Source organism: Alternaria atra (genome assembly GCF_907166805.1).
Source record: "Alternaria atra isolate CS162 genome assembly, contig: 35, whole genome shotgun sequence".
In the NCBI taxonomy this organism is placed as follows: domain Eukaryota; kingdom Fungi; phylum Ascomycota; class Dothideomycetes; order Pleosporales; family Pleosporaceae; genus Alternaria; species Alternaria atra.
Genome location: NW_025091334.1, coordinates 2,460,142 through 2,475,980, shown reverse-complemented (window position 1 = coordinate 2,475,980; position 15,839 = coordinate 2,460,142). Strand labels below are relative to the sequence as shown.

General features: G+C 47.0%; 3 protein-coding genes across 3 annotated transcripts; 2 read left to right on the top strand and 1 right to left on the bottom strand.

Moving 5' to 3' along the window:
• Positions 1-402: 402 nt before the first annotated feature.
• ALTATR162_LOCUS11693 (uncharacterized protein) lies at positions 403-11,030 on the top strand (the record flags this gene model as incomplete). The annotated part of the gene is made up of 5 exons (XM_043319335.1): positions 403-604; positions 652-1,864; positions 10,259-10,475; positions 10,526-10,769; positions 10,819-11,030. The coding sequence occupies 5 exons, from the start codon at positions 403-405 to the stop codon at positions 11,028-11,030; spliced, it is 2,088 nt and encodes a 695-aa protein (XP_043175270.1).
• A 1,290-nt stretch (positions 11,031-12,320) lies between these two features.
• On the top strand, positions 12,321-13,303 carry ALTATR162_LOCUS11692 (uncharacterized protein; the record flags this gene model as incomplete). The annotated part of the gene is made up of 3 exons (XM_043319334.1): positions 12,321-12,558; positions 12,705-12,895; positions 12,947-13,303. 3 exons carry the CDS (start codon positions 12,321-12,323, stop codon positions 13,301-13,303), a joined length of 786 nt encoding a protein of 261 aa, XP_043175269.1.
• An 834-nt stretch (positions 13,304-14,137) lies between these two features.
• Positions 14,138-15,240, bottom strand: ALTATR162_LOCUS11691 (uncharacterized protein; the record flags this gene model as incomplete). The annotated part of the gene is made up of 2 exons (XM_043319333.1): positions 14,138-15,048; positions 15,102-15,240. 2 exons carry the CDS (start codon positions 15,238-15,240, stop codon positions 14,138-14,140), a joined length of 1,050 nt encoding a protein of 349 aa, XP_043175268.1.
• Positions 15,241-15,839: the final 599 nt, after the last annotated feature.

The window sequence follows — 15,839 nt, the reverse complement described above, 5'->3', positions numbered from 1 at the left end:
TGTACACGGTACGTGGTGATTCGTTGAAGCTTGTGGCGTTCCTGAAAAGGCGGGCCTTGAGTCGCTCCGGGTGTTGCGCGCACTAAATTCCCGACTCGAAGTCCGCGGACACTCTTTCAGCGGGCCTGCCAAGTCAGCATAACCTAACTAGTGCTTCAATACGTGGAGGTCTAAACCACAACTAGGACACAGGACTGTACATATCCAAATGCACCATCGTCATGATTACTCTTTACACTTCAATCCCTGTTTGACCATGTAAGGAAGTACAGGTTTACAACCGATGAAAGTCCGCAGCGGGCCTTTTATGACTACAGCAAAAGTATTAATACGTTTGCCCTTAAGTTCCCCTTCTGGTTTCCGTAGATATTCCCTACTTTGAACTTGCGTTGAAAAATCATCATGTCCGACCTTCAATTTTACTGCAGCGCCATTCTGATCGTCTTTATTGGTTGGCGCCTTAAACCGTTTGTTCTAACGTTAACATCATCAACACGCAACGTGCCCGGCCCAATTCTGGCACGTTTCACCCGGCTATGGGAACTTCATCTGCTTTTCAAAGACGATTTTGCAACTGCTAATATTGCTCTACACAAGAAATATGGTAAGAACATTGAAAAAATCGTTTAAAGCTTATACTCATCCTTACAGGCTCTATTGTTCGGCTCGCACCGAATCGATTCAGCATCGCCGATGGCGAAGCAGCTAAAGTTGTACTGGGTCATGCCGGTGCATTAGATAAGTCGAACTACTACAACGCGTTTGGACCGCCCTTCAAAACCAATATGTTCACCGAGACCCAAATTTCTGTCCATGGAAAAATGCGACGTCCTGTCGCCCAATTGTACTCAAATACGAACCTGTTGTCGTTCGAGCCGTTCGTAAACACATGCAACAAGATCCTGACCAATCGACTAAAGGAACACGCGAGACTAGGTCATCGATTCGATGTGAGGGAGCTCATGCAATTCTATGCATTCGATGTGATCGGCGAAATAACCATGGGCTCAAGATTTGGTCTTATGGAAGATGATTGTGACAAAACCGGTGTCATCAGCGCTCTCGACGAGCAGATCTTTCACGGATCTACTGTTGGGCTTTTTCCCGAGATACACCGGATCATGGGGTACGCGATGGGCTTTCTGAAGCTAGAACCAGCATTTAAAACGGTTCTGGATTTCGTGATCCTCAACATACAAAACCGTGCTTCAGGAAAGACAAAGTCACCAGGAGACCGACAGGACTTTGTTGACAAGCTATTACAGCTCGAGCGGGATGGAAAGGCAACCAGATTTGACACAATAGATGCCTGCGCTGCGAACGTCGTAGCAGGTTCCGATACAACTGCGATTTCGTTGACCGCTATTTTCGCCAATCTCTCCATGCATCCCGCCATACTTGCCAGGTTGCGACGAGAACTCGACGACGCTACAAAAGCTGGCACGATATCGGACCCTGTTTCATTCAAAGAAGCGCGGGAATTACCGTATCTCCATGCTGTCATGTATGAATCACTCCGCGTACATCCAGCAATCGCCGCACCTTTGGTACGCATCGTCGGCAAGAATGGTGCGCAGTTGGCAGGCCAATACTTTCCACCCGGCTCGGAAGTCGGTGTCAATTCCTGGGTCATACATCACAACGAAGATATTTTTGGGCCAGATGCTTCTCAGTTCAAGCCAGAGCGTTGGCTTACTGAGGATGCCAAGCAGCGTTCTTTCATGGAGCGAAATTTCCTTACTTTCGGAGCTGGACCGCGCACCTGCATCGGTAAGAACGTCAGCTTGTTGGAAATGTACAAGGTTATTCCACAAATTGTAAGGAAGTTCGATTTTGTAGCTGACGAAGGTGGCTCGGCTTATCAGTGGAGGACATTTTGGTTTGCGAAGCAAGACTTCAAATGTGTAGTACGAGAGCGTGTTGAATGAGTCAACCTGAGTGTTTTGTAGTAATCAGCAAGTAGCCTCACGGGATTTTCGTATGCAAATGTTTACCACTGCTTAGTCTTAGTATTGCGTTGTCAACTCGACAGGAATTGATCCGAAAATCTCAGAACCACTTTATACGGTGGACGGCACCCAGTGCGAAGATGAAACCGTCGTAGAGCAGCGATCGTGCCATCATTACTCTACAAGTCTCTTCTTGTGCAAGGGACTGCCCTGATTTGTCCGCTTCGATAGTAGCGCTACTAAACTTGATGTGTACGTTATTAGAAATATATTAAGCTAGTGTCAAACAATATGGCCTGATAAGATACTGGATGCACTGAATTGGTAGAGGTACAAGTATATGGCGTTGTTAGACTAGAGACGAACCGCTATCGAGCCACGATAGCGTTCTAGCAGGCTATATACCTTGATTACTTGGCGTCACGGCCCGGATGAGCCCGGAATGGCCCAGGGCCTGACAGTTACATTTTGAGTCTGTTTAGTGGTAAAATCACATACAATCGTTGTAGAAATACTTAGATAGAGGTATCGTTAACGTATGTCGCAAGCGAGCGACGCACCCCACCAAGTTTGCGCACCTCTCTCATCTCAACGTACAATGGCTCAACGCAACGCTACTCTGTCAGCTTTAAATGAAGCTGGTATCCAGCGAGCTATCTCATTTAATATGTCTCATCAAATACAGAGCAATCATAGTGCTGCTACTATTATCGTTGCGGAAACATATGGACTCCCTTCCCCCTTGTTAAATCACGTGAATATCCCAGTCGATTACCAGTAGTAATTGTCACCAAAAAGCAGAGTGAATGTTCACGATTGGTCATAGTTAGGGTATAGTAGCATGTAGGGCTTCAAGTAGACGTTTTGGAGACTTTTTAGAGACCTGTATGGGTGAATATAGTGTAGTGGTGAGCTTTTGGGAGGTGGTAGAGCGTATTAGTGGGCGTTTAGGAGGTTGTAACAGGTGTAAGATACCTTAGGGGTAGGGGTAGGTAGAGGCGGGGTGGTGAAGGTTTGGGACGGCGTGTAAGCTTACAGGGGTTCTTGATAAGATAATCGGTCCTAAAGCAGCGTACTGGGGTGAATCTAGGGCATGTAGGAGTCTCTAGATGTGCTGGAGACATGGGAGGAAAGCTAAATTGCTGGGTATATACTGTTTTGCAGTACCCACCCACATTTCTTAGTATCCATCTACATTCTACCTGCTCTTTCTCTCCCTACAGCAGCGACGAGGCGTTAATCGAAGTCGATCTCGGCAGCGGTGAAGGTGTGGGATCAATTTGAATCATCAGGGAGACGAATTACGCTTATATATAATAGTCAATATGCCCGCTACGTTGTCGCGGCGTCGTACACTTACCTAGAAAGCTCGTGAGGAGCAGGAAAGACGTCAGAAGCGTAATGAGAGACGTCGTAGGATCATGGAGATCTCTGATATAAGCAGTGAACGTTCAGCGACGCCCTCTACTCCTTTACAGCCGTATCCGAACCTCTCCCAGCTAGGTGCTAGAGCTTAGCTAGTAGATGAAGACAGCGGAAGCGATACTGTAGCTGATGAGGAAATCCACGACGACGATAACCGGCAAGACTTAGCTCTTAGCAGCTTTTCTGGAGGTATCTTTGTCGGAGATCGCTTAAGCCTAGCTATACAGGACGCCTAGAACGCTCCTAGAGTGAATTACATGAGTTGTTGGCGTGTATTTACTGGAAGGGAGGCTCTCGGCCGCCAGGAGACTTCAGCGCAGCACTCTAAGAAGGTTACCTTAGCCACTATTATAAGCTGGGCAGAAGCTCGAATCGCGGAGCAGCTACCACTGGTGTATACGATTACGAGACTTACCGCATCGATATACTTCCAGAAGCAACAAAAGCAATCGTACTGGGTACAATCTCTTAGCAAAGGAGACAACCATGCGTTTAACTAGTTCCTGGAGCTTCTGCACAAGAAGAGAGAGGAGAGAGACTGAGCTAGGGGATCTCCAAAGGCGATATGGGTTGACTTTGACCTGCACGTAGAGCTAGCAGACCGCAGCTTCGGCGTAGGGCGTTAAGGTAATCTCTTTGGTACTGGCCGCAACCTAACTGAGCGTCAGCTGCTTTAATTACTAACTACTGCAGCTGAGCTTCTTGCTATAGAAGGGCAGGTTACAGAGGTAATTGCGATGTGGAGATGTGAGCATTAGGGCTGTTTGAATTACCCCTATACTTGCTGGGTTGCTGGTCTTAAACCCGATGAAAGAGGCCCTGGAAGAGTAGAGAACCATTACCCAGTACCCAAAGGAGTACTTAATATATGGAATCGGGAGATTCGAAGAGGTGTTTCTACAGCACAAGACCCGTTAGAGAACCTTAGGACTCTCCTCTGTTAAGAGAGAGAGCGTTGAAGAAGTGGAAGGAGAGATAATAACAACAACACGGAGATCCTAAGTGAAGTAAGTTCAACATTAAGAGAGCTTGCGAGACTCTACGGCGCTAAAGCCTAGGCAGACCTTGCTGCCGCTGCTCTACTAGCTGAATACGTACCATTTGGAGGCTCTCATTTCCCTCTTCGCGTTGCCCAGGCCTTCTTCTAGTGGTGGTACGACTGTGAGGAGAAGGAGGATATTAAAGACCGTATCGCTTTGATTGGAAACCGAGCTGTAGAGGAGAAGATCTTAGTTGACGACCTCCGTGGGTTAACTGTGAGGGACTGGAATCGCAAGTTCTAGCAACCCCTGGCGTGTCTCCTTCGAATGAGGCAGTAATTAGAGGTCTTTGTTAAGGAACCGCTGTGGGAGACGTATATAAACGATGCTAGAGGCTGGGATTATAGTGTATTTGAGCCTGAGGTGTTAGAGCAGCTTGCCCAGGAAGCTAGTCTCTTTATTTTAGACTTAACATAAGGTTTAGGGGCTTTTCTCGCAAAATAGCGTTAGTTTTACGCATTCTACTTATGCAAATCTTGAGATTTTAGTCCTAGATTTAAGGCGCTAAGTAATAACATATTCCTTGTAAAGAATCTTAACTTTAGAAGCGATTAGATACTGTTAAGGGGTCGAAGTACCCGCTGAGGCGTTAGTTTGCAACCCTTATTTTATGCCTTTCTTTTTGTTTCTGCCTCTAGAATTAGTATATAGCATACGCTAAACAAGATCCCTGTCTTAGAATTATATATTTGTATGTAGTTGTAGAGATGTATGCCGTCGCAGAGGTAAACTTGTAGGAAGCCTAATGCAGGGTGTCACGGGGTCGGCAGGCAGGGAAGATAGGTGCACGTGATCAGTATATTCACTACGATATCGCTGACAGTACGGGGTTAGGCTAAGACAAGGACGTAGCTTAAGGAGCGTACGACAGGGCGCGTTCGCACAGGAATTTTAGCGATTGCGCAGCTGCTCGCTTAGCAGCTTGGCGCGCTCTAATAGGCTATCTAGGTTAGCGCCGTGACACAGGGGCTCCTTGCCGCTCTTCTCTTAATCCTTACTGTAGCTCTACTATTACGCTGTATATATTAAAACCGAGTTGAAGTGTTGTAGATTTAGGTATAGCGAAAAAGATAGCGCTGTTAGATATACAGGGTTCAACGTGGTTGTAGAGGTATAGGCCGTCGGGCAGGTGAATTAGGTGGCTTGGATGGTTGCGGAGTTTCTTAGGGGTCTTGGCGCGGAGTCGCAATGACGAGGTTACAGCTAGCTTAACGCTTAGGCCTACGATGGCGTTCGGCCTAGCTGCTCTAAATACCCCTCTGTTTTTCTCTATAACTTTACGACCACGCAATTTTTTTTTAATTCTAAGAGCAGGAGCTTTCTTAGCAGGTACGATTTAATTAGCTCTACCTCTTAAACACAAATATCTGCTGTAGTAAAGGTACAGAATTAAGCACTGCAGGGCAGAACTTTTAAACTTTAGGAGGCAATCATCCGGCTTACCCATCCCCCTCCTTTTGGTACCTACAACGCTTATACATGCCAGAAAAGTTAGTATTAACGCAGCAGCGGTATATACCGTACTCTAGAAACTCCTTAAGGCTCTTAAACGACTCTATAATGCCGTAGTTCCTCCGTACCTAGCTCTTTAGTACCCGAAAAGACTGCTTAATAGGGTTGTAATCGGGTGAGTAAGGAGGCAACAGGACAAGTCGAACGCCTGCTGCATTACAGAGAGCGTGTACTCGAGGAGACCGGTGGCTTGAAGCGTTGTCTATAATAATAATTGATCGCGGGCTAGGCCAGGGGTTGCACAAAGGGAGAACTTGGTGCTCTATGAACGCTTTAAAGAGCTGCTTTGTTAGCCCTCCCTGCAGTATTTCCCACGCAAAGTAACCATTCACGTCTATTGCTGGTATCACCGAAACTCTCCTTGTTCGATTGCTAAAGTATGGAGCAATTGCGGCAGTTCCTAAGGGCGCCTAGGCTCTTTTCTTGTTAGCAGTTCGCTTATTTGCTGCACTCTCATTAAGTGCTACAATCTAAATAGGATCCCATCCTCTCGTTGATAGGTAGAAAACCTCTCGTAGCAGCTCATTACGATCCTTGGTGTGCTTTGAAGCTACTTTTCGACTCTATTGGGCCCGGCAGAGGTAATTAAAGACGGTACGCTCGGCGATAACAAGGTTGTACTCGTCGAATAGGAACTCAACTATCTCGTCCAAATAGGCCGTCGGCTTCTTACGGAGGTACTCTAGCAGGGCCTATCTTGTAGCATTAGTACGCTGGTTTGCAGTCGTCGTCTCTCCTCATACATTCTCCTAAGCCTTCACCATCAATCGAGGCCTCCCTTGAACGGTTGAATCAGGAGGATAAGGGCTTCCGTATAGGTCAAGACTGAGCTCAATACGCTTCACTGTATTGCGGCCAACACTACGGTTTCTAGCGATCCATTTGAATGGACGTTGATAAGAAAGATCAAGGAGAACAGTCTGCAAAAGGCCTGCTTTAAGCTTTCGACCTATAACAAGAGGTTTACAAGTGAACAAGATGTAATTTACAGCTCAAAATCCCGATCCTTGGCCTCTATATACCCCTATACTACTCTAATACTAATCCCAGAACGTCACCTTAACGATCTCTCCCAGATCCGGGGGGGTCCATATGTTTTCGCAGGCACCGATACCTGTAGTGTGTCTGAACGAACGATTCGGCGCCGACGCGCCGGTATACCTGCTCGACGCGATTGCCTGCCTAACTTAAAGAAGCTCAGCCTGCTAGAAGAGGAGGTAATCGTAAGCTATATACTAGACTTAGATCAACGTGGATTTGCCCCTACGTACGCAGCTGTACGTCATATGGCTGATAAGCTGCTAGCTGCGCGCGGCGCCGGCCAGGTTGGACAGAAGTGGCCGACCAACTTCGTCAGGCGTACAGACAGTCTTACAACGCGGTTCAATCAAGCATATGACCGGCAGAGGGCTCTATGCGAGGATCCCGTATTAACTAGGAGCTGGTTCGAGCTTGTAGCCCAGACAGAGGCTAAGTACGGTATCTGCGATGAGGACGTCTAGTGTGCGCCATGGAGGGATCTCCTTGGCCTCCCTCCTTACTCCCTCCTTCCTTGGCCTCCATAGAGCTCCGCCGGAGTTGACGGAGTTGCTAAGCTTTTATCCTACACTCACACTGATTATATGAGGCGTAGGTTAGAGCATGGCGCAAAGCTTAACCTCACCGCTGCTATCAAAACACGGGAAACACGGGCTATGGTGTTGTTAGAGGAGGTGAACAATATATTGTATATATACTACTTAATCTATCGTTCTTCTATCATATCCACCTTTAGGGTGTATAGCTTAGTGGTAGAGCGCTGTCAGGTTAATTATTCTGACGAGGAGAACGATGTAAATCAAGGCTTTCAATCAGTAAGTGGTTTAAATAATGTAGACAGATATCGAAGGAGTGAGATAGATTGGATTAATAGTAGGTTCTCGGCGCGTTCTATGCTACTCTCCCTCATCGCTATCGTCCTACAACCCCTCGCTGCTGGTACTGCTACTTGATGCGTATTGTACTTCTGCTATCTCGTTACCGCGTACTGCGTTACTACGGTGTTTAGCAAGGGTTATAATGCCAAGCTTGCCCTAGTGTGTAAGGCATAGCATAGCTTCTAGAGTCTCTTCGCGGAGTCGATGTCGTCTAGAGTTTAGTATAAAACCAGCAGAGCTAAAGATACGCTCTGCCTCCGCGCTTATTGCTGGGATAGACAGCATGTCGATTGCTATGTGAGCAAGAGAAGGGTACTTAGCGCGAACAGCTGAGCGGAGCCAGTATTGAAAGGAGACGAGATCGTCGTTAGTCTCGAGCTTAGCCTTAAGGTACAGCGTTAGCTCATTACTAATCTTTTGCGGGTAGGGTAGACGACGTTGCTGTTTGATAAGCTCGTTAATATTGCTGTACTTCATCCGCTTACGGGGCCGCTCGTTACGATCGCATTCGCTTAGGGGTTGGCGCAGCTCACTGTCCTAGGACAAAGGAAGGGAGCTTTGGCGTGAGCTATAAAAGTCGACAGGAGAGTTGTTAGGCCTGTAGTCTTGCTCCCATAGTCTCCTAACTGCCTCTACGCCACATTTGGCGTCTTGCGGACCCTATTCTTTTGCTAAGTACTGATACTTTAGGCGCGGATCTAGCAGCAAAGCAGCAGTGAACACAGGGGTTTCGTCGAGTATATTGTAATAGTCTGTTGCCTTGCTCTAAGCTTGTTCGATTGCTACCCAAAAGGCGGAGTCCTTCTGGCTCTTAGCATACTCAACCTTGAGCTTCTTAAGCTGGCGGAGGATAAGGGAGAGGACGTCGTACACGTCAGCGATACCGGTAGCAGACTCCTCACTCGGGCGACCTTCGAGCTTCTTTGTGCACGCTTTAATCGGGTCGAGGATAGCGAGGAGCTCCTGGAGAATAGCCTATTCATCGGATGACATGCGCTGGTCGAAGATAGCGCGAGTAACTGATTCCGATAGGCGTTCATTGATCGGTTTCTTGTCGCCGCGACGCACGAGGTGCATATAAGTGGCCATATCAAGGTTAAGAAAGTGTTTAATAGAGTTGCGGAGCTGTACTGCTCGATGGATCATATCTCTTGTTAAATTCCACCTGGTGAACATTAGTTCAGTGTTCTACATAGCTGATATAGCTACCGTCTTATGTCAAAGTGCCAAAACAAAGTAATTGTACACGTGTCTCTCCGCAACTACAACAAAAGAAAGAGATAGGAACGTACCGGGTTACATTATTCATTTTAAGCCGTAGCGGAGGAGGCTGTTGGTTGGATTCTGGGTTCTCCCTACGCCAGATCTCGCCCTGGGCATCCTCAAACCTCTTTACGCGCCCTGGTGATTTGTTTATCCATCGGACGATTGTTGCTACTATTCCAATCGGCCCTTGAGCTCGCCAAAGCTTCACCTCTTCTCGTAAGTTGGCTACACGCAGGGCTCGCAACGGATCAAATCAAAGCAATACTTGATTTGATTACATAAGCATTTGATTTGATTTGATATTGATTTGATTTGGATAACTTGATTTGAATTGATACCCCGCAGCGGGGTAGATAGACCCCGATTTCTTGTACTAGTAAGTTATCTCCTAGCTAGTGAATTGCTACGATACTTGTTGAATTAAACAAAACGCACTTGTGAACAATAGATATACTAATCGTACGCCAGTGACTCACAGCGTCTACAGTGATACATTACGATGAAATTTTATATACAAAAGCAGTTAATCAGAGTCCTCAGAATTAATGTCAGAGTATTCAGTTTCAGCAATGTTTGCTACCCGACGCTCTCGTACCACACCCTCCTGTATGAGAGACCTAAGAACCTAATTCCTCTCTAACGTAGACCCTAATAGTGAGCTCCTATTCGGTGTACACGTTTTTGAAGCCTCACTGAATCGACGCTCTAGGTCTGAACTCATTGCTGGTGCAGCAAAGATATCAAGCGCTACCTTATGCAGTGTAGGAAAGCGCTCCTTGTTATTGCGCCACCAAGTGATAAGATCTATTGGTTCCTTCACAACCTTGCGTTTGCCAGTAACTTTATCTATTACGATGCCATCACGCCGTGGTACCTTTAGTGTTGTGTAGTAACGGCAGCGCTCCTAATAGTGTAAACAGTATGCATACTATTAGTATTCGGCTTGCCTAATTAGGCTAGTTTCCGCTCTGATTTCCTTATGCGAATTTTCAAGCTGTAGATCAATTTGCTTGTTCCCTAGTCTGAGCGTGAGCCAAATACTAATAGTATACGAGTTTAGCACTATTGGGAGCCCTGGTTTCGCATGACCTGTAAGCACGCCCATACCAAATCTAGTCTGTTTTGCGACATCAAAACTGACTTGCCTTAGCGGATCTTTCTTCCTTTCCCGCTTCCACACCTACCAGTCCAAGTATCTATCAGCTCTTGCTATCTTAGACGTCGGCTACATCGCCCCCGGCTCAGATCTTAACGAAGCCAACGTTGAAGCTTACAATAATATCACACAGACCGTATTTGGATACCCTATTCTTGGGTACTGGTACTATCACAACCAACCAGTCGGTCACGTCCTTATGGATTCAAACGTAAGTTCAACATCGAAATCTAATATGCACACAAGCTCACAACAGTACAGTTAGATTCTGTGTACTCCCTCTTCTACACGTCTAACACGACGAATTGGGTGGAACACTACAACAAAGTCGGCGCGCTCCAAACGTGGCTAGCAGCAGATAGAAGAGCAGAATACGGCAACGAATTCATCACCAACGCAACCCGAGAGATTTGGAAATCCATCACTCGAGCACAGGAAGGTTTCGAGGCACCTCTAAGATGGTACAAAGCATTCTTACAGGGTATCAATTCGGCAGATGAAGATGGTAAGACAGATCCTAGATGCCCGCGTTTTACAGATCTAATACACCGTAGAGATTCGATCGACGTCAGGAATGATCGAGCAACCTGCTCTCTTTATCGCAGCGCAAAGGGATACAGTCGGCGTCCCAGCACTACAATTGAACATGACGCTGCCCTTCTCTCCTGCGCTGCAGATCAGAACTGTTGATGCTGGACACTTTGTTCACATTGAGAAAGCCGAAGAAGTTAATGAGGCACTGCATGAATTCTTCCAAAGCCTGTAACACGTTGTTGCAAAGCTATGGACACATATGGGCTGCTTGCTATTATAAACATCAGGATGCATATATTTGTAGATTGCCTTAATTTCTAGTGCAATCTCACTCTGAAGATAGCTATTTCTAGATTAGCTTTTCTAGTATTCAGACTTGTCAACAAACAAATCAAACAAACAAATTGTTTGATAACTGATCACAATTTGGTCCGTGACAGCGTGCAAGTACCGCAGAGAGGTCAGTTATCAAACAATTTGTTTGTTTGATTTGTTTGTTGACAAGTCTGCTAGTATTGGAAGAAATTGAGACTTTTTATCACTCTAATGACAAGGACTGTATGTAAATACTGCAAAGACGATTATGGTCTATTTGCTTGCGGATTCGTCGAACCTGCGCGTATAGCCGTCACAGAATGCTTCAAATTGGGTCACAACTCAAACTATGTCTGCGACACGATCCAAGAAGACTCGACATATCTAAAGGACCTCAAGAATACACCGGAATGTTCCAAACGAACGACAACGGCGATAATACGTATGCGGACGACGAGTTGTTCGACGCCCAGCCACACCTGTTCAACGATACCGACCTACAAACCAGATCCATGTCAAATATGTTCACCGACATAGCGACTCTGCTGTACAGTGCTGAAGGCCGAATCTGGCTTGGTGAATATTCGGTCGGGGAGCACCTGTGCTTGACTTGCCCCTCATCCAAGGAGAAGTACGTCGGCCAAGATGGTCTATCTGCCCACTTTCCACCAATGCCGAAGAGCTTCGAAGGCCAAGGTGTGAAGTGTTGAGCGCACGCGAAGTACTATACTGTGACGGAAATGGCACCAAAATCTAGCCTTCGCATGAGCTCTTCATGGCGACTTTGGTGACTTTGTCGCTAGTCTGTCCTGTTCTAGGTCAATGCGTTTGCCAATACGCTCTAGACAATGTGAGCTATTCAGTTTACAGTAGCGACTTCCGCCAAGAGATTATGCATCGTGCAAGCGATTGGCTACTCACAAAACTAGCTTCTGCTAGCTTACCGGCGGGAGCCTTCGACGTCGTGTTGACCAGTCGAGCTGACGACTGAAGTCGTACCTTCTGGATTATCTCACTATGCTTTGTAATTCCAACCCTAGTTTTGAACTTTGAAGCTATTATGTACGTACAGATCGACATGCAAATGAGGAAACATGCTTCCTGGTCATGTTAAATACGTTGTTCAACTCCATCATTCTTCTGTTTCATTCTCATGCTATTGCAAAAGTTCCTGTTTATCAAAGTTGCAGTATTCACAATTGCTGCCATGCCTCAGAAAACACTCCTCTTTCTCGGTGCAGGGCCAAACGTTGGGGCTTCAACACTGTCTCTTTTCAAAAGTGAAGGATACAAGATTGCTGCTGTTGCTCGCACAGTCAGACCGAATGTCAAAGCGCATGCAGACTTGTGTCTGACCGCTGATTTTAGCGATGCAGGCGTGATAGGGCCTATCTTCGAGAAGGTCGAGCAGGAATTAGGAGTGCCTAACGTTGTGATCTACAATCGTAAGTCTTGACTTCTCCACATGTAACCATGCAAGATGGCAACGCTAGTCATAATTCACTGCGCTTTGGTGCTGCAAGTACAAAGCGCAATGTGCAGGCCTTTTGTTATCATATTTACACGATATCAACAGCTCACTCCAATGCAGCTTATTCCTGGTCTAGAGGTCCCAACCTTGCAAACCCAGTCTCGGCACCACTCAAGGATTTCCAGAAAGATCTCGCAATCAACACTGTGAGCGCTTACGCTGCTGCTCAAGCCGCCGTAGCCAGTTTCAGTAAGCTCCCTCAAGATACAAAAAAGACCTTCATCTACACTGGGAACAATGGTAACACACTAGTGAGTCTCGAGAATATCTTCCCAAGAGTTGGAATATGCTTACATTCTTAGATCACGCCTGAGTTTCTCATGCTCGGGATCGGGAAATCTAGCGCTTGGTATATGATCCAGACGTTGGTTGCTACTCCTAGCTTTGCATCCAAGGGATACCGCTTCTACTACGTCGATGAGCGTACACCAGAAGGAAAGGCGATGTTTCATATTTCGGGACCTGGCCATGCAAGATATTTTCTGGAGCTAGCGGAGGAAGATGGGCAGGGAGTGCCATTAGCAACGTTTGTAAGGGGCAATGGCTACGTGAAGTTTCCGAGTAGTGATAGCGCAGTACTCCCGCGGCTCGCTGTTCAAGACACAGTGGATCCGAGCTATGGAGCACCAGGGACGATAGAAGGGAAGTTTGGCTATTGAATAAGTGGAGTTCATTTGAACTCAGGTACGGCATTACGATGCAGCCGCAACAATCATGAAAGTGACATAGTTGTACACTGAGTTGGCTAGTATACACTTGGATTTAGCCTCATTAATTACATATTCAACACACTTTTGTAACGCGCAGCAGGTACTTACAGCGAGCTCCTGAGATGTGAACCTAACGCACGTTCCACCATTTTGCTGAGATGATATATCATATGCTTATGATAGCATGTAGAAGTTATAGCCCGATGCATTGTATAAAGATGAAGACGAGATCATCAAGGAATGTCCTTTTGCCATGGCCGTAGTCGGGCCGATCCAGTTACTCCTTGGCGAATTTAGCTGCTCAAAAGAGACCAAGGCTAGCGGCAAACGTGCAAATCTGGGGAACAGTGCCCTAATTCTGCACTCGACGGCTTTGAAATTCGGAGCATGACTGGCCTTGCTAACACCGACACTACACCCGTCGCGATGTCAAAGTGTAAGCATAGGGTGGTAGTACTATATGGTCTCATGTATGAGTATACTGTTTTCTGTATGTACAAGTGTGTGATCTGAGCTCTTCAGTAGTCGGACGCGTTAGTCATGCTTGCAGAGCAGTTACGTGATGTGGTCCTAGGCTTACAGGGCTGCTTAACTAAGGAAGGGAGACCAGCTAATCGCCATACAAAGTCTTTCATTTTAAGCTTTCTCAATCAACCTATCGGTTTGCAATCAAGTTGATTGCTCCAAAATCTGCCGTCGATCAATTCAATCAAACAACAACCCCAGCAATTCCATCTCAACCCAATCCGACAGCGTCCAATTGTTTGAGTGAATTGTTGACATCTATCTTCCTATGTATCCTCTTGCCATAAACCACTCCTCAATGATGGCGTTGAATCTGGTTGAGTTGATCTGGAAGTGCCAGTGCCCGCCATCTAGTACCTCGACTCTGTCCCCTTCGGCCAACCCAACCTCATTCTCGAAATCAGCGTAGCTCTGCTCCGCAACCGTGACGAGCTTAGGGACACCTTTTCTCTCTACCCTGTACTCAATGCATGTACTCCACTGTCCTAAGAATTGAATAAGCTGCTCGAAGACAGCAGTGACAACATATCCCGGCATACCCCACGTCTTCCGCAGACGCCAGGCTCTTATCCATGCCGGTCTCTCGGCTACAGACGACTCCATTGCCTCAAACAATGAGGCGGCAACCTCAGGCGCTGTTGAGGCAGAAGAGTTCTTCAACGTTGCGACAATAAGCTCGCCCTGGGATATTGGGGTGTAGTACGCTGAATCGACAAGAACAAGAGCTCTAACCAGTTTTGAATGTCGAAAAGCGAGCTCAGATGCAACGACGCCGCCGAGGCTGTGTCCCATGATGATGGCCGCACCTCTTTTGCTACTGTTTCCTACATGGAGATATTCAAGCAGCGCGGCGGCGTCATCGGCAAGTGTTTCCGGATCGTACGAGTAGGGGCTCTCCTGTGAATCGATGGCTGGTACGGGTGTGGAGCTGCGTCCGTGGCCGCGCTGGTCGATAGTGATGACCTGGAAACCGTACTCCAGGAGAAATGGGATCTGGAAGATCCAGTCACTATGATCACAGGCCCAGCCGTGGATGAGAACGATGGGGTCACCGGTACCTTCAATGGTGTAGAAGAGGTTGACGCCGTTGTTATTGTAGTAAAATCCCCCTGTTTTGTTCCAGACTTCGGTCCTGTTCTCCATATTGCGGTCTGGCTCACACCTCTGGCCTATCGGGGTTTAGCTTAAGTAGATACATAGTTACCTGGGAAAACCAACTTACCTTCCTTAGTAATGGTTTTGTTTTGTTTTGCTGCGTATCGTTCAACAGTGCATGTTAGACTTTGCGATGCAAGCTTATCTGATGCAGAGGTAGCTATAATATTTGCAAGTGCGATAAGGCAGGCGAACGCAGTCTTCATGCTGGCAAGAGATTTAAAAGGGATGCATTTGAACAGCCTGGGCTCTAGATCTGGACAGTTTTTATGTATACATCGAGATTGCACACTCGGGTGCAGCTTACTAATCTGCAAACCTTAACAGCCGGCCAAACCACCGAGCTAGCTCTATTGTCTTGGCATGTCTGATATTTTGATATTCTTCGCAGAGCGTTGCGGTAAGTTGGGTGGGGTGCGCAGTTGACTGGTGTGCGCAGCTTATTGGTGGAACACGTTACCTTCATATAAGTTGAGTTAGGGGGCTAAAAACAATACAATATATACACTCTCTCCTAACTATGTTGTCTACAGTACCCGCACCCAACCGTGCGACAGCGTACTTTCCGGGTGTCGCGGGGTCGGCAGGCAAGGATGATAGGTGCACGTGATCGGTATATTAACTACATATAGCCGACATTACGAGGTCAGGCTGGAGTCAGACCAGGGACAGGACGTAGCTCAAGGAACTTCGGACGGGACGGCGGTTTGCAGACTTGTTGTACAGAATCCGGGTGTGGCTAGCGCCCCCGGAATCTGTGCGGCCAATCAGCGCGCAGCGCGACTCCTGGCGTTCCTCGCCAGCC